Here is a 23,291-nt window from a genome sequence, read left to right as displayed (position 1 = left end):
TTGTTTTTTGTGTAATTGCTGTAGTTATCTGCCATTTCATATTCCATTAATCACATATAAGGACACTGACAATTTTTTTAAAAAAGCTAAGATTTTAAATGCAGTTTTATATAAACGTTTGCATGCATTTAATGATGAGAAATAACTGTCACTTCATTCAGTCTGAATCTCAACATTATTGCTAGAACTATAGAGTACACTTAGTAGCTACCAAGGAACAAGTCCCTGTCTGATTTAATCCACAGGAAATTACATTGCTTTAAAGCAGAGCCAACCAATAATACCAACAACCATCCACTTCAGCATCCAAATTATTATTATAGAAAGTGCTGATTTGGGCTAATATAGAGGTAATTTTCTTCAGAGTAGCTGCTGTGGCGCTGTGTTTTGGATTTGTGCTGGAAACTGTTGGTAACACAAGGATGTTTTTGTTATTGCTGAACAGTGGTCACACAGCATCAAGGCTTTATCTGCTTCTTGTTCTACCCATCAGCAAGCAGGCTGGGGGTACTCAAAGAGCTGGGAGAGGACACAGCTGGGACAGTTGACTCCAGCTGACCATAGGGATATGCCATACCATATGGCATCATGCTCATAAATAACACTAGGGGGGAGGTTGGGGGGGTCTGCTGCTCGAGTGTGGCAGGAGGGCTTGCCCCAGTAAGGCCTAGAATCTGGTCAGAGAATGCAAGCAACGCCAGCTCTCTGTAGTGAGTTACTGGTGGCACCGTGGTAAAGCTTTTGGTGTTGAATTATGCTAAAACTAGCCTGGTTCACTGAACTCCAAACATATATCCTGCTTTTTGAAGTCGGATGTGACAGATAAGCTGGTAGCTCGCCTGTAAATTTCTGACTAGCAGTCCATCACTCTATACTATAAAAGTCCAGTCACTTTCATACAGTCAGGTTCTTCTAACATAACCCTTCCTGGGGTGTGTGTGTGGAGATTCCTCCCTTTCGCTGGGGACACCCTCCAAGGCTGATGGAAAGAGATCTCCCCACAAGCACTGGTATGGGTAAGTTATATCAAATCTCTACTTAATAATTATTTCTTTTTTTGATAACTCTAATATAATTGCTTCAATAATTGCCTCAATATAGTGCACTGTGCTATCTTACCAGATTCTTATTGGGGTAGGCCCTCCTGCCACTTACTAACACTACTAGTACTTTTAGGATTTATATTGTGTAATAGATAATTCTGATTAAGATCTTTTGTCTGATCATTTGTAATAATAAATTATTCATTTCCCATCATTAAAACCTACGGACAAAGGCGGTTCAATCACACCTCTATAATTCCTTAAATTTAAACCACTGACAAAATCTGAGGCTAAGATTGGATACTTTCTGGACCTCCTGACTCAACAGCACGGTTTCTTTAATAAATTTTGTTTAAGTCTTCCACTCCCACCCATAACATCAAGAACTGGCTGGGCATCGGTCAGCTGGTGGTGAACAACTGTTTTCATTTGTATCACTCGTCTTTCTTGGGTTTTATTTCTTTCTCTTTGTTATTTTCTTTTTCATCACTTTTTTTTTCAACTATTAAACTGCTTTTATTTCAACCCATGAGCTTTTTCACTTTGACTCTTCCAATTCTCTTCCCCAACTGCAGAGTGAGTGAGTGGTTGTATGGTGTTTAGTTGCCATCTGGGGTTAAACCATGACAGGGCAATAACTACTTACTGGTTTTCATTTAAGACCACCTGAAAATGCCCCTCACCTGTAATACTTTGTTGGGTTACTATATTTAGGTGTTAACAGTTAATTCAAATTTGTAATAACAAACACAACATGATATGTTATTATAGCTCTCCCACAATGATAAAGTTATTTTAATATTAAAATAGCTTAACTGTTCAGTATTGATCTGTCACTGTCAGGCAGTGGGATACTACCTATTGTATTCTATTTTCTGTATCATATGTTTCCACTGTTAAGCAAAGAATTATCAACACCAGGAATAACATGCTGATCCTAATAAAACCACCAAAAATGCATGATAGATACTTATTCAAGTGCTGTCCTACAACCAAGTTTATCTATTATGACTTCTGGCAGCAAGGAATATTCAATTACCATTTCAAGTATTTTTTGTGAAGTTTTCCTCTAAAAGTCTTCTGATGGCTGGTAGATCTATTTATACAACATCCTTACAAAAACCATGTTTTTATTTATGCAGCTAAGATCAGTTCAAACCCACAGATTCACAAGCTCAGGTTCCACCTCCCACTGGAAGCTGCAGAATTACATCAGAATTACAGCAGGCACAGCATGAAAATTAATGAGGTACAAACCCAAAGCATCTACACTGAAAGAAAAGAGTTCCCTATCAACAAGAAATAGGACATGAAAAAGCTCTAAAGCTGTCAGAACAAACCTGAGCTATACAAGTGTAACTAAGGAAAAACAGTAGTGCCAACAGAAAGGAGATGGACAAGTAAGGAAGGGTGGCACATTACAGAAACATTAAAATGGAGAAAAGAACACTGTCACACACATTTTCAATCAGAAATCACAAAGAAAAGAAGAAAAAGGACAATATATAATGAAAACAGTTACTAATACTGATAGTCACAGCAAAACAAATTTAACCATTTCCCTTAGTTAAGACTTCAACCAAAACTAAGTGCTTGTTCTGTCCCTGAATAGTAAATGACTACATATAACATTGGACGTTGTACATTGTAAAAAAATTACAGAGCAATACAAACAGTTTTAACTGCCTAAACATCTGAAAGATGCTTACCATTGAATGAAAAAACTTAAGTTTAACTGTATGCATTTTAGTCAAGTTGGACTAGGACTCTTAACCTAAGAGGTTGAAAGGAAAAGTATTCTTACTTCCCTGTCACAAAGTACAGAGAATGTATCCTTTTGAAGTAAAGTCCAGATAAGAGATGGAATTTCAAAGCTTTTTTCACTCAAATACAACAGGAAAGGACATATCACCTATCAAGGACAGGCAAGCAGATTTCTTTTTTTTTGGTTGGTTGATCTGGATTTTTTTTTTAGTGGCACTACCTTTACAGGAAGAAAGTGCTTGCCCTATTCTCCTGATAAAAAAAAAAAAGCGTAACTGCAAAATAAATAAAATTCCATACAATCCCAAGACTTTTGGAAGACTGAAGAATTATTACGCACTTGAATTACAATGATCATCTTATGATTAAAGATCTAAAGCAGTAATTCCCTTACAAAAATTCCCAAATGTAATTAAATGCTACTTAAATCTAGAAAATATAATAAAAAAATATACTATACCTAAAGGATAGTTCTGTTGACTATTCGGAGGTATATTTTCTTTAGCCATGGAGATTAACATTTTCCTAGTCTCAGAAAGCTTCTCTGATTCCTTATTCTGAAAACAAAACAAAATGCTTTACTGCAGTACAAGGTAAAGGAAATATCATGTATAAGAACATTAGTAACATAATTATTGGCACTGGAGAATAGAGAGACTGAAAGTAATGCTGGATTAACACATTAAAATTACTAACAGGAAAACTGTGATAAGAACAGATTTTGTTTAATTGTTACTTTCCTTTTATATTTCCTAGTTTCTGTAAGAGAACTGTTGAGGATATCCCAAGACCACAGCTCTGGAGTGAGCAGAGGGCAGATCCCTGATAGTCACCTTCCCTAGGGAGGAGGGGGAAGGAGCAATAATAGCCATTTACAAGAGTTTTCTCACTTGTAAAATACAAATCTTACTGTGTATGCCTGGTAGCATACAGGTTTTTAAAAATCTACATACATACAGATACAAAGTATTTAAGTTAGAAATTACTTAATCTTTAATATATAATTTAACAAAAAAAACCAGTTATAAGAGCACAGTAAAACTAGGCTTAGCAACACAAGTACTTATATTCAGGAAAGCTTTTTAACAGTCTTACCCTCATTTCCATGTAAGGTGGATCATTTTCAAGTTCTGCCTTATCTTGTGCATATTTGGCCTTGTGTTCTTCAATAGATTTGTCTAAGTCATCTGCCATCATTTCTAAGGTTACAGAAAAGACGCAGAACTTTAGACGTTACCTTTACATTAGAATTTCAAAAATTTAAAGCTCAATTATAGTTGCTTAAGACAGCAGTTAAAAAATAACCAAGTTTGTCCCTCAGAACTACAACTCTTAAGATGTTTGCTGAGTCAACAAAACACCTGACTTAGGAAACCCATTCATGGAGGATACTACTTGATGTTTCACCAGAGAGAAAATTCAAAGATTCTAGATTGTAAGATTGAAGATACTTCTCTAATCCTTTTTTCTAACACAGTTAAAGTGTTTGGGGTTAGTTTTTTTAACTGCAAGTCTACCAATGGCCCTTTGCTACACACTAGCACAAGCTGACTGTTAGTGAACAATTAAATCAAAATTAGAAAATACACAAAAATAAACAGGATAAAGGAATCACTAGACAAAAGAGTATGAAAAGTGCATATTACATGTATAGTCCAAAATACGTACCAAATCATACAGTCAGTTGTGTGCTTAACTTACTATCATGAGAAGTCTTAAAAACAATCAAGCTTATTAAAAACAAGACAAAACAAAGAAAAAACTCACAATACATGCATAGTGTTTCTGGAGTTGGAGCCACCAGTGTATCACTACCTCCTGTACCACTAAAATAGCAGAAGCAATAAGAATAGCTACAATTCTGCAATAATCTGCCAATCATCTGTAAGAAAACATGTACTGAAGAAGAGCTGATTACCTCTCTTTCATAAGTTGTGCACCTTGCCTATTTAACTGAAAGCCCTTCAGAGCAGAAATTTTAGCATCTTATTTGTGGAATCTATTGTACATTGCTGCACCTGGATAACCTCATAATAAAAATGAGAGTCAATCAAATTCATGTCAGTGAAACTGTACAAAAGTTAATTTTGAATACTCTTTGTTAGAACAGTCTTACCAGAACTAAAAATACTGCAAAGCTGTAACCATGAAAAAAGGGAAAGACGAAACCAAAACCAACAACTGGATACAAGCCTACTCATCCTAATCTCCACTCAGTGTTTTCATCAACTTCACTGCAGGAGAAGTTTTGCAAAACCAAGCCCACTGATTAAAAAAAAAAAATCTCTAAGTTATATTCCATACTTTAAAAAAGCATGAAACTGAGAAGAAAATTGTGACCCTCAAATCACTCTAATGCTACCCACAGAACTTAAGAAATAGGATTGCTTATCCAGGTTCCTGAACAATCCCATCACATCCAGTATCTAAACAAACATCTAAACTATTCTATACTAATCTAACTATAACAGTAGGTTGTTTGAGGCTGATTAGATATCTTTCTAAAGCCTATAGATTGTATGAAGTAAACATAAAGGTATATTAGAAAACAGTTTCAGGAAGAGGATCAGAGAACTTCAACAACAACAACAAAAAACCAAACCACCACCTCAAATATAATAAGATAGCACATCGGTAAACATAAAAATAATGTGTCCAGAAAGACTGAGATAAATGCTTACTAGAAGTAAGATGAAAACAAAAAATGCTCAAATGCTATCATATAAAGCCAAGTAATTGCAGGCTAACTTAATTTAATGAATACATTTGCTTGACATATTCCCCAGAATGTACTCCTTTAAACTTTTTATCTTTTTTGATTCATAATATAAAATTATAATATTGTTACAAAGGAGGCAGAACTAGGACAACCTATTTACAATTCCTAGTGGTAATACAGGACAATCAATTCCAAAAATAAATACCCCCATCTGATTTGTCCTAAATCTTTAATCTCATTAGTTTTGTACACTGAGAAAGGATAAGTTAAAAGAGGATAAGTTTCCAGGCACTGGTAAATTTTATTTAGCCTATTAAGTTACATAAGAATAATGAAAAAAGGCTGAAGCAACTTGTCATACTAAAAAACGTAAAAGTTGGTCTCATCACCCATCTAGGGCAGCACAGTCATCAAGAGGAAAATAACCGCACGTAGGAAGCACTGTGAGAAGCCTTTTCAAAAGCTCGCTGACTGTAACATCTATATTTCTTATATCCATTTACAATCGCATTTATAAACTCTAGAACTGTTTCCAAATTACTGCATGGGAATGGTAACAAGCTTATTCCGAGAGACAGTATAAGGAAAGGAGTATTTGCAGTATATTTTCTATCTAGCATGAGGAACACCATGAATATTCCAGCATTCTGCACTCCCATCACGTTGCTTGAAAGAGCAATATAATAAATTTAAAAACAAAGACAAAACTGTTACAGTTGAACTACACAGGCAAATTTGATCGGTGTGAAGAAAGCTGGTGATTCCAGGCCTTGGAGAATACTAAGATGACTAATCCTACAGCACTGTTGATTCAGCATACCTTTAATACAGCTAAATAGCCTGGAAAAGTAGACAAATCCTTCTTAGAAACATCTAGATGTTTTGAGTCTTAACATCCTTCTACTTGAGTCGATCTTCTTAAAAGATGCGCAAGTGCAAACTTTATGAGATAGGCAAAACAAGTATCTTATACTAAAAAAGAAAAAAATCTTATTACTCTAAGCAAAAGAGTGACAATTTGAAAATGATGCATACACTGCTAAGCTCCAAAAATATACCAGCATGTAAGCAAATGTCCCACTGAATATGAATCAACTTTATCATTTACTGTATCATGTGAAGAGATCATGACTAATCACAATAAAAAGACGGAAACAACACATTTCTACCTGAGAAGAGGCCTACCACAGCCCTTTGGTGTGCAGTGAATTATCTTGGAGGTGACAGCACTAAACTCACAGTGAACTGTCAACTTCAAACTGGCTTCGCATGACTGCACAAACACACCAAGGAAAACCCTGACACTATAACGCCACTTCCAATCAAAACAAAATAGCTCATTTTCAGGTTAGCAATGCATTTGAATGCCTTTTGTACATTTCTAGCCCCCTGCAACTACTAGTAAAGGTAGCAGATTCAAAACCAAGCTTGGAGACATCACTCCATGAGCATGTGCATGCATGCACAAAAGGGGAAGTCAGAATATGCTGTAAACACTTGAAAACCCAAGGACAAATCATATGCTTCCAAAATTATGAGGTGTAAACATCATATTTTTCATGCTTTTTGGAAAACACAATATTTTGTAAATACCATTGCTAAAAAAACATTTGATAGCACAAATCTATCAGCTTTCCTTTAGCTCTTGCAACTTTAAATCTTGGATTATTTGCATTCTCAAACATGGCATTATTCAAAGTGCAATTTCATTAAACATACTGCTGCTATATATTCAACTACTGTCTGAAAATGTTCCATAAAAATATTTTTTCTGTATTTTTTCTTTCAGGAACATTTTAGATTTTCATAACCTGTTTTCCTTTCCAACTGAAAGTTTTCACAAAAGCACAAAAACTCTGAATAATTACGGAGTGAGCTAAATAGACTTCAACTTAAGCAAATATACCAAGCAATAAAAAGCACATAGATATTCAGGTTTGAACATGACATTTTTAATGGGTCTATGCCCAGAGTTAATAATGCATGTCTCTGTATTCAAGGTATTCAAAACATCTATGTGTATATTTATCTTATGTAGTATATTTAGCTATGTATTGTGTAGCTACTTTATCACCTAGAGCAATGCTTATTGCATTCCGTTTTAATCTTTCCCCTTTTCCTCCTATTTGTTCAGGAAAACGAGGCACAAAATTTAAAATAAGCATGTGCAAATAGATTTTGTCTCTTCTGTGCTACCACAATATTAAAATAACATCAGGAACACTGGCAAAATGGCAATTCCCATCCATATGAATTGCAGCATGGCTGGCAAGGAGGAAAATGCTTTGAAAAACCTTTGAAAAACCAAATGTTTTGAAATACACCACGTTTAGTAATTGTACTTGCAGGTTATACAGTCACCAATTGTGTCACTGAGAAACATTTTTCAAAGTTTCACGCAAACCTCCTAAGTCTCACAGCAGCCAGTACTGGCTGCTTCTCTATCCCTGTGAATGGCACTTAGAATAAGCTCCTGCTGCCAGAGACGTGCTTCCTGTACCTTTCACTGCCGTTTCTTTCAAATCCTTGGCTGAAAAAGCACAAAAGATTCCAGGGTCTGGACAAATAATAAATTTGGTCACAAGTAATAAACTCTGACTAAAGCAACTCTGACTTTTCGCAACTAAGAAGGCAATTCACCCTCTAAACAACCAACCAACAAGTTTCACGAGTTACCTCCCCTCCACAGTAGGGTTTATCTGCCTTCCCAGAGAGCAGAGCACGTACTCTGATCCAAAAAGACACCAATTTCGGCAAAGTTTCAGACCCAGGAGATCAGGTTTATTTCTCGCAAGAGCGACAGCTCGGGAAAGCGTCTCTCCCCCGGCCTGCAGCGCACGCCTCCCAGCCTCCCTCCCTCCTCGGCAGCATCTCTCGGGCATTCCCGGAGACACCGACCCCCCGGGGCCGGGGCGGGGATGCGGCACCCGCGGCTCGGCCCCTTTTCCGGACCGCGGCGCCGTTGTCAGGCAACGGCCGCACAACAAGCGGCCCCGCCGGAGGGACGAGCCGAGCCGGGCCGGACCGGGCCGGGCCGAGCCCCGCCGCCTCCGCAGGGACATCCAGACCCGTCACTGCGCCCCGGGTGCGCCCCCGCCCCGTCCCGCCCCGGAGCCCGTCCTGCTGCCCGGCGGACCCCCCTCGGTCCCGCCACCGCCCCGACTTAGTGCGGCCCCTGCGAACTGCCCGGCGGGACCGCGGGGGAGGGTCCCCGGGTGCCGCCGCGACCCCGCCGCCCGCTCACCGGTGCCGGCAGCCCCGACTCCGTCCGCGCCCCTCGGTTACCACCGCCCCGGAACCCGGCGGGCGGCGCCGCGCAGCGCCCCCCCCTGCCCCGGAGGGCGGCGCGACCCGGCCGCCACCGCCTCCTCCCACCGGGCGGGGAAAGGGAGCGCCGTGGGAGGTGGCGGGCGGGCTTCACAGCATCACGGAATGGACCCTGTTGGAAGGGACCACAGGGGGTCATCTGATCCAACCTCCCTGCTCAAGCAGGGTCGTCATGGAGCACGTGGCACAGGATTGCGTCCAAGCGGTTCTTGAATATCTCTAGTGAGGGAGCCTCCACAAGCTGTCGGGGCAACCTGTTCCAGTGTGCGGTCACTCACACAGTAAAGAAGTTCTTTCTCATATTCAGGTGAAACCTCCTGTGCATCAGTTTCTGCCCGTCTCCTCTTATCCTATGGTTGGCACCACCGAGAAGAGCCTGACTCCATCCTCTTGACACCCTCCTCTTAGATATTTATACACACCGATAAGGTCCCGTCTCAGTCGACTCTTCTCGAGGCTGAACACGCTCACCTCCTTCAGCCGTTCCTTGTAAGAGAGATGCTCCAGTCTCTTAATCATCTTTGTTGCCCTCCGCTGGACCCGCTCCAGGAGATCCGTGTCCCTCTTGTACTGAGGAACCCAGAACAGGACACAGCAAGTTAAAAAATAAAATAACAATAATAACAGTAATAATAACAAGAGGCACTTGGCGGGAGGCTCCCCGTGAAGTACCGCCCGGCCGGGGCCAGGGTTCCCGCGGTGCCGCATCCCGGTGCGATCGGGGGCGCGCCGCGCGGCCCCGCGGCTCCGACCCGGCTGCAGAGCCGCGCGCGGCCGCTGGGGACGCAGCGCCGCCCTCCCCGGGCCTGCGCGGACCGTACCACCCTGGATCGCACCCCCCGCACCCCCGCCCCGCGGTTGGTTCCGCCGGCGGCCCGGAGCGACGGTGCGGAGCCGGGGCCGGGAGCGGGGCCTGGGCCGGGAGCGGGGCCTGGGCTGGGAGCGGGCTTGGAGTCGAGAACGGGAGCGATGGCGGGGGCGGGGAGCAGCGCCTCCGGGAGCGGGATGGCGCAGAAGACGTGGGAGCTGGCGAACAACATGCAGGAGGCGCAGAGCATCGACGAGATCTACAAGTACGACCGCAAGCAGCAGCAGGAGATCCTGGCGGCCAAGCCCTGGACCAAGGAGTGAGTGGGAGCGGGGCCGGCGGGGCGGGCGGGACGGGCTGCGAGGATCCTGGTCTGACAGCTCTGCCTTCCCCCCGCGGCCTCTGTGTCGCTGCAGCCACCATTACTTCAAGTACTGCAAGATCTCGGCGCTGGCGCTGCTGAAGATGGTGATGCACGCCAGGTCCGGCGGCAACCTGGAGGTGATGGGGCTCATGCTGGGCAAGGTGGACGGGGAGACCATGATCATCATGGACAGCTTCGCCCTGCCCGTGGAGGGCACCGAGACCCGCGTCAACGCGCAGGCCGCCGCCTACGAGTACATGGCTGCGTACATCGAGAACGCCAAGCAGGTGAGGAGGGGGGGCAGCGGGTGTTTCTGCCCCTCCACGGAGATCCTGTGGGTCTTGTGAGCTATAGGAACACATTCGGGGGCTCGCAGGCTTCCCCCCGGTACTAGTGCCTGCCCGATTGTCCTGTTTCTCCTCAGACATGACAGTGGTAACTGTGTCAGCAGCAGGGAACTCAGGGCCCTGTAAACATTTGCACATAAGTACTTCCATGTCTTACTGTAGGTCATCAAAAGTTGGACTCGATGGTCTTGGAGGTCTTTTCCAAGTTTAATGATTCTATAATGAGTACGGTATTCTTTCCTTCGTAAATTATTTTCATTGCTGAGGAAGTGTTTTTGTGGCTGAAACTGGTGGCTTGTGGATGGTACAAGGAGGGATCGTGTTCCTAAAATAACTGATACATGTTTCTAAAAACAATATGCAAAATTAAATATACAATATGTATGCATCAGACATACTTATATTTGTACATCACAAATATGGCATTTATTCTTACCTTCTCCTGAAGTCTTACTGCATAACCATGCTGCTCTTTTCCATAAAATAAAGAAAACACATTAGTGAAGAAGTTGCCAATGAAGGAATAAGAAAGTTTCAGTGCAACTTAATTATTCATTTGGAAATTTAGCTGAACAGACTCGGTTTCTCTGTTTTCAGAGATCCATGTCTCATTAAACCTGACTATGCAGTAAAGTTCTCGTGTGCAGAAGGATAACAGAAATACGACTGCTCTGTGGCTGATGTAGAAACCAGCACAGCTCATCAGAACACCTGCTGATGTGCTTCTTCCCGTACAGGGCAATCCTATACTACAAATAAGAGTTGAAATAACTTAAACTCTCCAAGCTCAAATAGTTTTGAGACCCGTTTGACACTTTGATTTTTAGACCAGCTAAAATTAGAAGCCCCTTACTTACTATGTGGGTATAACAGAGGAGTATATGGGTTATTTTGGAGTGTTTTACTTATCTTCACAGCCTTGCATACTGGTAGAGATATTGAAATAGATGTGCATTAGGCTGAATCATAACATCAGGAAAGAATAAACATAATCATAGAATCAGCTGGGTTGGAAGTGACCTCTGAAATCATCAAGTCCAACTCTTGATCCACTACCACCGTGGTTACTACACCATGGCACTAAGTGCCACATCCAGTTTCATCTTAAAAACCTCCAAGGATGGAGAATCCACCACTTCCCTGGGCAGCTCGTTCCAATGCCTCATTACCCTCTCTGTAAAGAATTTCTTCATAATATCCAACCTAAACCTCCCCTGGCAGAGCTCAAGACCATGCCCTCTTGTCCTGCTGATAGCTACCTGGGAGAAGAGACCAACCCCCACCTGGCTACAACCTCCTTTCAGGTAGTTGTAGAGAGTGATGAGGTCTCCCCTGAGCCTCCTCTTCTCCAGGCTGAACAGCCCCAGCTCCCTCAGCCTCTCCTCATAGGACTTGTGCTTGAGTCCCTTCACCAGCCTCGTTGCTCTTCGCTGGACCTGCTCCAGCACCTCAATATCCTTTCTGAGTAACTCAATATACTTCCTATCCAGAAGTAGAAATGTTCTGAGACCTTTTTAAATAATTCAACCTTGTTAATGAGAAAATTTAGAAATAATGTATTTTATCTGGTTTGTTTTATCTGGAAACTGTTAATATCATGGTGCTAATACTGTTGTTGCAGAAAATAGGTAACTGGGAGAGATGTCTTTGCCTGAAGATACATTCATACTATCTTTAGATAGAGATATATTCATACTATCCTGTTGTTAGGTAAAAATACTGAGTTTCAAAACAGTTAGTATATAGCATAAAATTAGGGGTTTATATACAGTGAGTTCAGCTTGTGTTTAAAACAACCTGTGTGTCTGTAGGAGTTCTTATGCCATAGGAAATGTTTTTTGCTGTTGTCAACATTAACAACATTTTATAGCTTTGTCTACAGTTTCACAATTTTGAAATTGAACTCGTGTGCAAATATAATAACTCAGCTTTCCTGGTGTTCTGGCAGGGTTTGCATGCATGCTCCATATTTGACTTTGGCAAGCACTTGTTCCTGGAATAACTCTTTTTAATATTAAGTTGCTATTTTATATATTCCTCTACATAAGTGCTTTATAGAGGTCAGTGTTTCAGTTATTTGCTTCTCCATGGGCAGGATCTGGTATAAATACAGTTAAAATGTGTTATTTGGCTTTGAAAAATAACACACATTCTAAAGTGCTTTGTTGGCCTCTCTTATGGGAATTGCAAAGGAAATACAAACATTATTCACCAGTAAAAAATAAAATAAATGTTCCATTCAGTAAGCAGGTTTGTGTGTTCCCTCTCATCTCTAAATTTTTCAGATTGAACCTTCCTGACATACTCAGTATTGGGCAAAACCAAACAGGCACTGTGTCCAAACACATCTTAATTCTCAGTAAAGAACTGGCATGTAAGGTTGGACTGAAATTTTCCTACTCAGTGTGGAACAGCCAGTAAGCAATTCTTCAGAGAGGATTACAAAAATTAGGTTAAATGGGTGTTTATTCTCCTGTCTTTTTTTGGCTTTGTTCCTTTTCTTCCAGTATTTTTAGAGGTTGCCAGGGGTATTATTTGGTTTGAGTTTTTATCTGATAAAAATGTGTCAAAAGTTCACCTTTTGGATTTTAGAGCTGGCTCTGGGCAATAGTTTCTGTCATTTCTGGTGTTTGAAAAACATGCCTTTCAAGTTAATTTTTAAACCTACCACTAAACTAATAGTATATGCCTCTGAGATGTGTTACTGTACTAAACAATTCGTTCACTGCTGATGTTTCATGCATTATATGAGATTATATATACCTGTGTCATAACCACCCTAAAAAATTCCTCATGCCTGCTGAGGAGTCCCAGCTCACCACCTCACTGTGTGGAACCTCTTCTGTACTTCAGCTGACGCTGGAGTTCAGCTCCTGACTCCTTGAAGGTCCTTGTTCTGTGGCAGCAGCTGTAGCAGAGAATGCCAGTACTACACATTGCGCGGTTTCTAGGGGATGGTTGAGCAACATAATAAATTCCTGTTTATCCTCCCGCGGCGTTGCAGTGTGCAGGAAGGGCCGCTGGAGGGCAGCCGGTACTTTGGGAACGGAGATGAACTCGGCCTTTTCCCTTCCTGGTTCCTAGGTCGGACGCCTGGAAAATGCCATCGGCTGGTATCACAGTCACCCTGGCTACGGCTGCTGGCTCTCGGGGATCGACGTCAGCACGCAGATGCTTAATCAGCAATTTCAAGAACCCTTCGTAGCAGTGGTTGTAAGTACTGGCCGATGAGTGATTAAACGGCGTAGCAAATCATATTGAAGGGGGAATAATTTTTAGGTTTCTGTCTGTTAACGTTCTAGCAGTGTGTATTTTGCATGATGGAGGTGTTAGATCCACATTTTAAATTGGTGCCACGCCTTTTGCTTTGCTGGCCACATTCTGGCCAAACCAGTAGCATTGTTTGCCAAGACCATTTTCACGGCATTGTTCCATCTATGGTGGCTTTGTACAAATCCATACATTACTCTTAACATAAAGTTCTGCTTGGTACTTTTGAAAAAAAAATGTGTTGAGCAATCCATGTTTAATTTCCTGTGATAAAACAAAAAAAATCTGTTTCTTTTTTTCTCTTCCTTCTGCTGCTGAAATACAGCAAAGCACATTCACGAAGTTCTGTTATTTTGTATCTAAAGTGCCTTTTAAATTAAGTCAGTGGCATAGTACAAGGTGGAAGACACTAGGAAATGTATCTTTAAAGAAGCAACCTGAAAAAAAATCCCTGAGACCTTCATGTTCTCTAGGCTTCTGAAATCAAAAGTAAACCTTATTTTAGATACTATTTGTATAACCATTGCTACTGAAGGAAATAAAGGAAAAAATACTGAAATTAGTCATAAAGAAGGAATATAACTGATGGAAGAATTACATAAGAAAAAGATAAATGACTCTTAAGAAGTATTTTCACCGTGTGAATTTTCCTGTATGACATAATTTCACAGATTCAGAACACTTTTCAAGGGACTGCTTTTTTCTTTTTTTCCTTTTCTTTTTTTAATTAGTTTTGAAATTAAACAGGGCATTAGTACATATGTTAGCAAGGAGATTTTTCCATTAGTTTCCTGCATTTTCCACCAAAGTGCAGCAAATAATATAATACTTTTTCTTACCTCTAGTGGTTATAAGATTAAAATGCAGATTTTTATTACAGTTTATTGACTGTTCTAAAGTGCAATTTCTTTTAAGTACTTTTTAAACAGGGAAAATTAGTTTGAAAAAATGGCCCACAGCAGGCTATTGATATTCCCATCTGTTTAGAGTCTCATCCCAACAGAAAAAATACCATTTATGACAAAACTAATACAATTTGCATGAATTACATTTCTGAACTACAATTAATTAGTGTAGTAATTGTAATTAATAAGCTTAGTTTATGCCTGTAATAATTTATAAAATACACATTATGAGTATTACCTGTATTTCTACAGATTGACCCAACAAGAACAATATCTGCAGGAAAAGTAAATCTTGGAGCATTTAGGACATATCCTAAGGTAAATAGTTAAAATCATCTAGTGTGTGATCACTGAACTGTCTTTAAATAAGTATAGATTGGTTCTAGAGATTACTGCAGTTTGATCTGCTGTGCTGTACTGTGTGTCATTGTTCATTCCAAAAGGAGGACATGCTGATATACTGGTTACTTCATGCCTTTGGATATTGATTATGTTTACAAAAGTTGATTTCTGGTTTGGTTTTCATAGAGTTTTGGCAGTGTTAAATCAAATATACTATCTAGATTGTGGAGCTGTCCTAAAATTATATAGCTCCATAAAGCTGTTTTTTAATGGATATAGTTGTAGGCAGCACTCATCAAAATAGATTTACATTAATTCTTCTCTGTTTATTTTTTTAGACTTAAAACCAAATGTTAATAGCATGTTTAAAATGTTGTAATTTGCTTTTCATTTGAGAAAAAGAAGGTTCAAAACTATCTACTTAGCTTTCAAATAAATATTATGAATCTTCACAAAATAATGTACAAAAAAGTCAAACAATATGGAAGGGTTAGGCTTAAAACTAGAAAATCACATCAGTATTGGAGATCCAGATCTCCAAATGCAGTTTCCTGTGTATAATCCTGGCAGAGAGATAACTGTGTTATTTAATTTCAATCTGAGAAAGTTCAGGTATATCTTTTAAATACTCGGTTACTATTGACTTATCAAGAACTTCAGGCAGCCATCCAGTAAAACAATTAACAAAATTAATTTTTAATAAAAATTAACAAAATTAATTTTTAATAAAAATTAACAAAAATGTTTGTGAAAGGTCCCCAGTTGGATCCAAGCATTATTTTTCTGTTGACAAAACCATGAGAGATCTTCTTAGAATAGTTTGTGATTCAGCGTATTCAATTCTGTGGGCAAAACTACTTCATAAATACTTTCAGAATTTTGAGCAGGGAGAAGAATCTTGTGCCTGAAAACCAAATCATATCTAGAAAGTCACATTGGAAGCCTAATTTTCGGGAGTCCTCACAGTGGACTGCAGGGACTTTTTGCTTAGTCAGTGGCTAAATAAGTAACTGAAGTTTTGGGTATCTTTAAGGCATATCCAATGCATGGATTTTTCTTCCCTTTTCTCACATCTCCAATCTTCCCTCAAAGAGGATTGAAATTACTTCAAAGAATAGGTAGAGAAATATTATCTTAGAAAAAGCTTGCCCATTCTTTGGTCTGATTATAGCCTGCTGTATTACTCGTTTGAAAAAACTCAGCTGTTGACCACTGGTTTGCTTTTGATAGACATGCAAATTAATGACTGCTAGTAAAGCCAAATGTAAACCCAAGATCCGAGAAAATTCTGAATTTCAGATTACCAGGTGAAATGTCATTTTCCCTAGGAAAAATAAACTAGAATTGCATAAACTAGATTTTTTTTTTGTGGAGTGCTTCCAAGAGTTGAGGTATTAAAAAAAGTCTCAGAATTACTGTGTCATCTTTGCCCTTTGTTGAATTTTTAGGGCTATAAACCTCCAGATGAAGGTCCCTCCGAATACCAGACTATTCCACTTAATAAAATAGAAGACTTTGGTGTACACTGTAAACAGTAAGTAACAGAAAAACTTATAACTTCAGCATGTTTGTGTTTAGGTTAGTGATGCAGTATGGAAAACTAAATTCCTTAGAGCATTTCGAATTTTGAAGTTCAGTGTTACTTTAGCACTGTTGGTCTTGTGAAAAAGTGTTGCTGGCATTTAGCAGGAGATGGTTTAAGAGAGAACTGTTGGAACGATGAACTGATTAAAAGCTTTAGCACTTGATTTCTGGACACATTTTAGTAGTAGTGCCTTGTTAGGGCAGGGAAGAAAGCTCAGATGTAGAGTGATCAAGAGGGCTGGGGAGCCTGTAATCCATCTTGCTCTTGTAAGCATGTCGAGTGCAGCTCGTTATCCTGCATCACTGGTTGTGTTAAGATTGTTTCTGTCTCTGGTAGGATTGGAAAGTGGCGCAGCCTCAAGGACAAGATCAGTAACAGGAAGAATTACTGCTTTTTCTATCCTGCTAGTTTACTTTCCATAAATTAAAAAGGTAGTTTAGTTTTAACCATTCTTTTTTTTTAGCTGTTGTGTCCCCAGACATACGTATGTACATACATACATACATACATACATACCATTTCTTTATGTGTCGGGGCATTTGTTTTGCCAGGTCAGTCCCCTGATCTGGCCTAAATTGTGGGAGCACACACGTCCTTTCTGGTTAAGCTAAAGTGAGGGGGAAAGTAGAGACAGATATTGGAGACACAGCATTTGCAAAGTAACTAAGGAAGGATGGGACCAATTCCTTCAACAATGGCTTGGTTTCAATTCTGCCTTCAGCATCTGTGTACAGAGAACTTGCAGACCTCATTGACACAGCCCTGTAGGCTGTTGCATAGTGGGGTTTTTTCATGTTTTTGGTGCATGGGTATCTGATCTTCAGTGTTTTTGTAGTTGAATGCAAAGTTTGACTCTGAAGTGATGAAGAAATTAAAACAATTGGAATTGGCCTTCCTGTCTGATTTGAGGAAAGGTCCAGAACAGGAGCTACGCGGAAATCTTTGTAAAACTGAGAGTACATTTGGTAGGGTTTTTTAAAGTTGGCAGCACTTAGTAATTATCATTAGAATATCCATCTCAGGAAGCTGGCTTCTTGTACGAGTCATTGCTTTCCATCCAAACCAAGAAAGTATTTTCCAGTCTTTCATAGAACGAAACAGCAGTTAGGCAGGAGAGGGAATTAAAACTAGAAACTTGTCACATTACTAAATTACTGATAATACAAAAGACTAGAGTGGTGGTGTCCTCTCAGTAGTATGAGTAGTCTGACTAAGAATTAAAAGTTTAGAGAACTTGAATGATGGTCATAGAACCAGAGAGGATTTGTGTTGGAAAAGACCTTTAAGGCCATTGAATCCTGCTGTTAATCCAGCACTGCCAAATTCACCACTAAACCATGTCCCTAAAGAGACACATCTACACATCTTTTAAATACCTCCAGTGACTCAGCCACTTCCCTGGGCAGCCTGTTCCAAGAGTTGACAACCCTTTCATGGGTTTGTCTCTTTAATGTCCAATCCAGATCTCCCCGGTGCAACTTGAAACCATTTCCTCTCGCCCTGAGCTTGATACTTGGGAGAAGAGACCAACCCCCACCTGTCTACAACCTCCTTTCAGGTAGTTGTAGAGAGAAATAAGGTCTCCCCAAGGGTTCTTTTCTCCAGGCTAACCAACCCCAGCTCCCTCAGCCAATTCTCTTAAGACTCTTAATGATCCTGTCTGTTTGAAATGCCAGTGACTACTAATCAATTCATGGTAGCAGTAGCAGTCTGGATAATCTTAATCCAACTTTTCTCCTTTAGTTGATGTTCAAAGCCCAATGCTAAATTGTTTCCATTTTATATTTTTAGTAAGTACATTGTTTGTCAAATAACCTGGATTTCTAATTTTGGATCTGCCACACATCTCTTGGAAGAACTGGCTTAGTATCTCATTTTTTGTCACATATGTGCAATAATGTTATTTGTGAAATTCCAGAAGTATTAAAGTGTGGTCAGTTGCTAGATTTTATAGCATTGTTATCTCTGAGGGGACTTCTTACAGAAATGCTGAGCAAAATAACTTTACAGAGAGACCAAGAGATAACAGGATTATTGATAACCTGTGCAAGAATTTCCTGATCAAAATAAAGTTTAATATAGCTCTTAAAAGTTGCTGTAGTTCACCCACACTGATGACTTTACATAGCTCAACTTTCTATCTGCTTTATTGTCTCTTGTGAATTTTGTAGCACCACTGAAGCCTGGCTTTCAAAATAGGTGTGGTAGAACATAAGATTGTTTGCCTATTTGTAACATTTACTGCTACCAACTCTTCCTAAAGGAGTTAGAGGTGGCATATGCAAAACTGCAATCAACTGTAAGTTATTACAGTGTTGAAGTATTCCAGGCATGTAACAGGGCATCACTACATTGCACAAGAAGTTGTTGAGAGAATAATTAAAAAACCCTTGCAATTTCATTAAATAGAACACAGCAGTATATGTGGGGATTATGTATTCCTGTATTAAAGTTATATAGGAGTTACTTATGGAAAATCTTAAGAGTTAGAATTGGAACTGGGGGTAATTTTTTTAATTGTTCAGTGCTTTGTGTTTTTGAAGATACTTGCTATTGATAAGGATTTTTTTGAGTTGCATGTATTTTGTGTGTGACAGTCAAAGGACATATTTAGCTGGAAGCTTTTTTTGTTTGCATGTTTGTTTTTGAAGGTATTATGCTTTAGAAGTCTCATACTTTAAATCATCTTTGGATCGTAAATTGCTTGAACTTTTGTGGAACAAGTACTGGGTGAACACTCTCAGTTCTTCTAGTTTACTTACTGTAAGTACCACAGTATGTTGTTGTGTGCATTTATTCACTCAAGAGTGCTAAAAACCGGACCCCCCACTTTAAAATGCTTAACAGAACATTGATAGATATAGATCCCACATTAGATATGGGGATATGATAGATATTAAGAATCTATCAGATTATACAAGACAGTGAGTTTTTCCTAATCGTAAGTACTGAAACGTTCCTGGTATCTGCTCTGTAGAAGGTGGGAATAACTTACATTTAATTTTACTGAGTTGTCTCTGTACGCTTAAATTTTATCTTAAACACCTTTTAACCTTGTAACTCTATACAACACTGAAATTAATAGTATGCCTTAAAATAATGGTGTTTAATAAGTAAACACTTTTTAAAAAAACAGTCAATGAGACTATTGAAACAACGTTGCAACCGAAATACTGCAAGTAGACCTTCAGCATAACAGCATCAAAACCTTCCTTCTGTAGAACAGTTTTATGCCTTTTCTCTTGGACAGAACCAATTGAGTTTTACTTACTCTTTCATGACCTAGGGCACAGGTTGACAGTAATAAAGAGTGCCCATTTCAGGCTTTAGGGATTGAGAAATTGTCTGAGGTTTAGCTTCTGTTCTCTCAACCACCACTCATGCCGCTCATGTTCTGCATCACTTCAATTGCAGATATAGGTTAAAATGTGCAGTACTACAGTCTTAAAAGGTCTTTTCAGATTTTGTTTATTTTGTGTATAAAGGCTTGAATGTGTAGCTTAGAAATCAATATGCTTATTGCCTTCTTTCTCCCAAGAATGCCGACTACACCACTGGCCAAGTCTTTGATTTGTCTGAAAAATTAGAACAGTCAGAAGCTCAGCTTGGAAGGGGCAGTTTCATGCTGGGTTTAGAGACTCATGACAAGAAATCAGAAGACAAACTTGCAAAAGCAACAAGAGACAGGTAAGATAATGCATACATTTGTCTTCTCTGTAAAAAGTGTTATTTTGTTTTAAACTTTTATCATGCCTGAAATTGTAACATGCCAATTAAATTGTAACCCAACAAGATTAGAGATAAGAATTATTAAATTGTAGATATGAATGAGAGACTCCAAATGTCTTTAGTTATTTTTGAAAGTTTAAGACTTTTCAGTCTTTTTTCTGGAATAAATTTAAGTCTAGTTTATTAAACAAAAAAATCTCAGTAAAATTCCATCAGAATATGGCAAACAAAAGAAAGATGTTTTCTGTCAAATGCAAAATTTTAACAGCACATTTTTGTAGTTAATCAGGTTTAAACTAACAGTAAATAAAATTATTGTATAGAATGTGATTTTAAGAACTAACGCTAACAGTCCAGTAAGTTTAGTTTACACTTGTGTAAGACTTTTACTCTTAAAAATTAAGAACTGCCTTTTTTCATGTTTCTTAATTAATATTTCCTTTTTCCACAAATGAGGAAGGGGTTTTTGTGGTTTTGCTTTTAGGAAGTAGATTACAGATATTATGGCATTTATATTTAGCTATCTTGCCTGATAGGAAATACTTGCTCTTATCAGTTAATGAAGTTGTTCTCATTGGGTGTACAGAATTATAGTCACCATTTCTCCAAGTAAAATCTTTAATAAAAGGTAATAGTATCCAACAAGTCATACAGTTGGGTTGTTCAAGAACATTGTATTTGACAAATTTCAGACCTTAAAAACCAAGGAATACTGCACTGTACATGCAAGTGCAATTTCATATCCATCTGTGGAGAAGGCAGAACTTGCCTGCAGGCATCTTAGGAGTGTTCTGAGTGAGAGATAATAATTCCATTTAGTAAGGAACAATTCTGTAGAATACCTTTGTACAGACTGCAAAAATTGAACAAAAGCTGGGATGTTCTACTTTTCAGATTTTGAGGCTTTCTGGCCCTCTTCCTCATCATTTTATCCTGATACATAAAACAGTATTCTGGTATTCTTTCCCCCCCCACATCTGCATGCTAGCAATGTGTGTGACAGTACCAGCTTTACTTAGGGACTAATTTTTGAGATATCAGATGAGTGGTGACTTATTAGGTAGGTAAAAAAAAAACAAAGAGGAAAAAAAGGAGATCTTGTGTGAATAGAAATTACTTTATTTACATCTTGTTTACTCTGACTAAGGTGGACACAGGCTTTGCCTTAATAAAGAGAGGAGTCAGCCTGTGTTGGACAAGCCTTTGCTCCCCAGTAAGCAATGGGGGAATATCTGCAAATGTAGTATGGTCATTGCTAAACAGAATCAGAGTTGGTATTGTGTTTGTGTCATCTGTGCATTTGTTTCCTTGTTATGGAAAGTTAACAGCTTTTACAAGCTTTCTAACAAACATTAAGGGGAGTGACTTTATAGAAGTTAATACTCATTTAGATTATTTCAGTTGCAGAATACATCTGCAATGAAGTGAAGGCTGTTGCTAGCTCATAACAGCCAGGTTAAGTGACACCTCCCAGTTCCTGTAGTGAAACAGAATAGCAATGCTTAAAAGACATGAGAAGGATGGAGTTCCTGACAAATTTGCATCAATTTTGGTCCCTGTTTGGTGTCCCATAATACTGACCACATTTTATTTTCCCATTGTTCTCACCTGCTTACAGTTATTCTAAGAAATAACTCCTCTGATCATCCTACTGTCTTATTTCTTGCAAATACTTTTCTGTTTTTGTTTAGTCTTCATCAGTAGTTAGTTTATAAATTGTAAGACTGGAAGGGATTGTTGTTGTCATGAATTCTGCTTTCCTGTGTAACAAAAGCTACCGTAGTTCCCAAAACAAATTGTAACACTTTTACAGATGCGTATTTTCTTCAATTAGTAATCTTTCCTAAGAGGAGAGTAAAGATAATAAAAGGCTTCTATAGACACAGGACAGTTGATTCAGTGGCACCTAAATTACTTTGAAGAAAATAAGGTTGCAAAGTTTACTAAAGGATTATTGGATGTACCTGTTTTAGGAAAAACAGTGCTGTAAGGCATTAGGATAAAGGTGCTTACACTGGGATGTATGACATCTTCTGTTACTGTACATATACATCTCTAAGAGCCATTTTCTAAGGGTATGTATGGATTAGCCAAATTGTGCTCCAAGTCAGCTTCTTTTCCATAAGATTCCTTTATCTAGCTGGTAGTAATTTGTCCCTGTTCTCCACGCCTTCAGGGCTGATTCACCTTTTGCATTTGTTTTTATTTGTTAGCTTGATACATCTCCCTAAGCCAAACACTGGGGAAAACTTGGATCAGTAGGAATCCTCTCAGCTCTTTGGGCATTTTATTTCATTTTTTGGTTTAGAGGACCATAGAGCCCACTTGCTATTGTTAAGATGTCCTAAATTGCCAAAGAAGTTTTCTGGAATTGGTCCGTGTGTGTGTATAGTCAGTTTACTTTTTAAGTAACAAAAAGGTATTGGCAACAATGACTAAATTGCTGTGTGTGACTTCTTGCTGGACAGTTGTTAAGATTCATGGGGTTATGGGCACCCTGAACTTCCAAAACAGCTGAATATCTTCAAAGAAAATGACAGTTCTGTTCAGGTTTTGTCCAACATTGAATTTATGTTTGTTTTTCAGCTGCAAGACCACCATAGAAGCTATACATGGATTGATGTCTCAGGTTATTAAGGATAAACTTTTTAATCAAATTAATATAGCTTGAAGCGCATCACCAGCTGATATGCATCTCCAAAGCAGAAAATACCATAGTTTCTTTTGCTCGGACTTGTTCAATTTGGGAAATGAAGCTGGAGTGGAAAAGTATTCATTTAATTTGTAGTACTTTAATATTTTCCACCTGTCTGACCAGTTTTAAAGAACAAAATGTTCTGAAATGTAGTGCAACTTTTTGTTCTTTATCATAAAACACAACCAGTTTGCAGAATTGTTCCAAGAGAAAAATAAATGTGACTTACTGGATTTTGGTCTTAGATATTTATCTCATCCAACTGCAATAAAAGAATTTTGAAACCGAGTGAGTATTTTGGGCCTTGATATTTTTGGCAAGCATTTATCTTCTCTTACTCTTTTTCTTATTGTTCTGTAGAAAAGTACTGTCTACTCAGTTAGATTAGATAGG

General features: G+C 39.0%; 3 protein-coding genes across 13 annotated transcripts in view; 2 read left to right on the top strand and 1 right to left on the bottom strand.

Annotated features, from left to right (window-relative positions):
• CSPP1 (centrosome and spindle pole associated protein 1) overlaps positions 1–8,852 on the bottom strand; it is a 66,801-nt gene extending 57,949 nt beyond the window's left edge. For 9 of the 11 annotated variants that reach the window (XM_027638789.1, XM_027638794.1, XM_027638798.1 and 6 more), the window contains exons 1-3: positions 8,771–8,852; positions 3,903–4,006; positions 3,268–3,364 (exon numbers count right to left, since the gene is read on the bottom strand). In XM_027638789.1, the coding sequence (XP_027494590.1) occupies positions 3,268–3,364; positions 3,903–4,004 (199 nt within the window). In that variant the 5' untranslated portion in view covers positions 4,005–4,006; positions 8,771–8,852. Of the gene's footprint in view, positions 1–3,267; positions 3,365–3,902; positions 4,007–6,346; positions 6,499–8,026; positions 8,314–8,770 lie in introns of those variants that run through there. The other 2 variants (XM_027638790.1, XM_027638791.1) reach the window with 2 other exon arrangements.
• On the top strand, positions 6,452–9,247 carry LOC113945072 (translation initiation factor IF-2-like). Its single transcript, XM_027638914.1, has 3 exons — positions 6,452–6,488; positions 8,238–8,929; positions 9,161–9,247. Exons 1-3 carry the CDS (start codon positions 6,452–6,454, stop codon positions 9,245–9,247), a joined length of 816 nt encoding a protein of 271 aa, XP_027494715.1.
• Positions 9,248–9,782: 535 nt separating this feature from the next.
• COPS5 (COP9 signalosome subunit 5) lies at positions 9,783–23,183 on the top strand. The gene is made up of 8 exons (XM_027638801.1): positions 9,783–9,980; positions 10,078–10,312; positions 13,457–13,585; positions 14,800–14,865; positions 16,338–16,423; positions 19,126–19,237; positions 20,013–20,161; positions 22,790–23,183. The coding sequence occupies exons 1-8, from the start codon at positions 9,823–9,825 to the stop codon at positions 22,872–22,874; spliced, it is 1,020 nt and encodes a 339-aa protein (XP_027494602.1). The 5' UTR covers positions 9,783–9,822; the 3' UTR covers positions 22,875–23,183.
• The last annotated feature ends 108 nt before the right edge of the window (positions 23,184–23,291 follow it).

The sequence above is a fragment of the Corapipo altera genome, unplaced genomic scaffold, assembly GCF_003945725.1.
Source record: "Corapipo altera isolate COAL_440 unplaced genomic scaffold, ASM394572v1 49, whole genome shotgun sequence".
In the NCBI taxonomy this organism is placed as follows: Eukaryota; Metazoa; Chordata; class Aves; order Passeriformes; family Pipridae; genus Corapipo; species Corapipo altera.
This window is presented reverse-complemented; position numbering and strand designations above follow the sequence as displayed.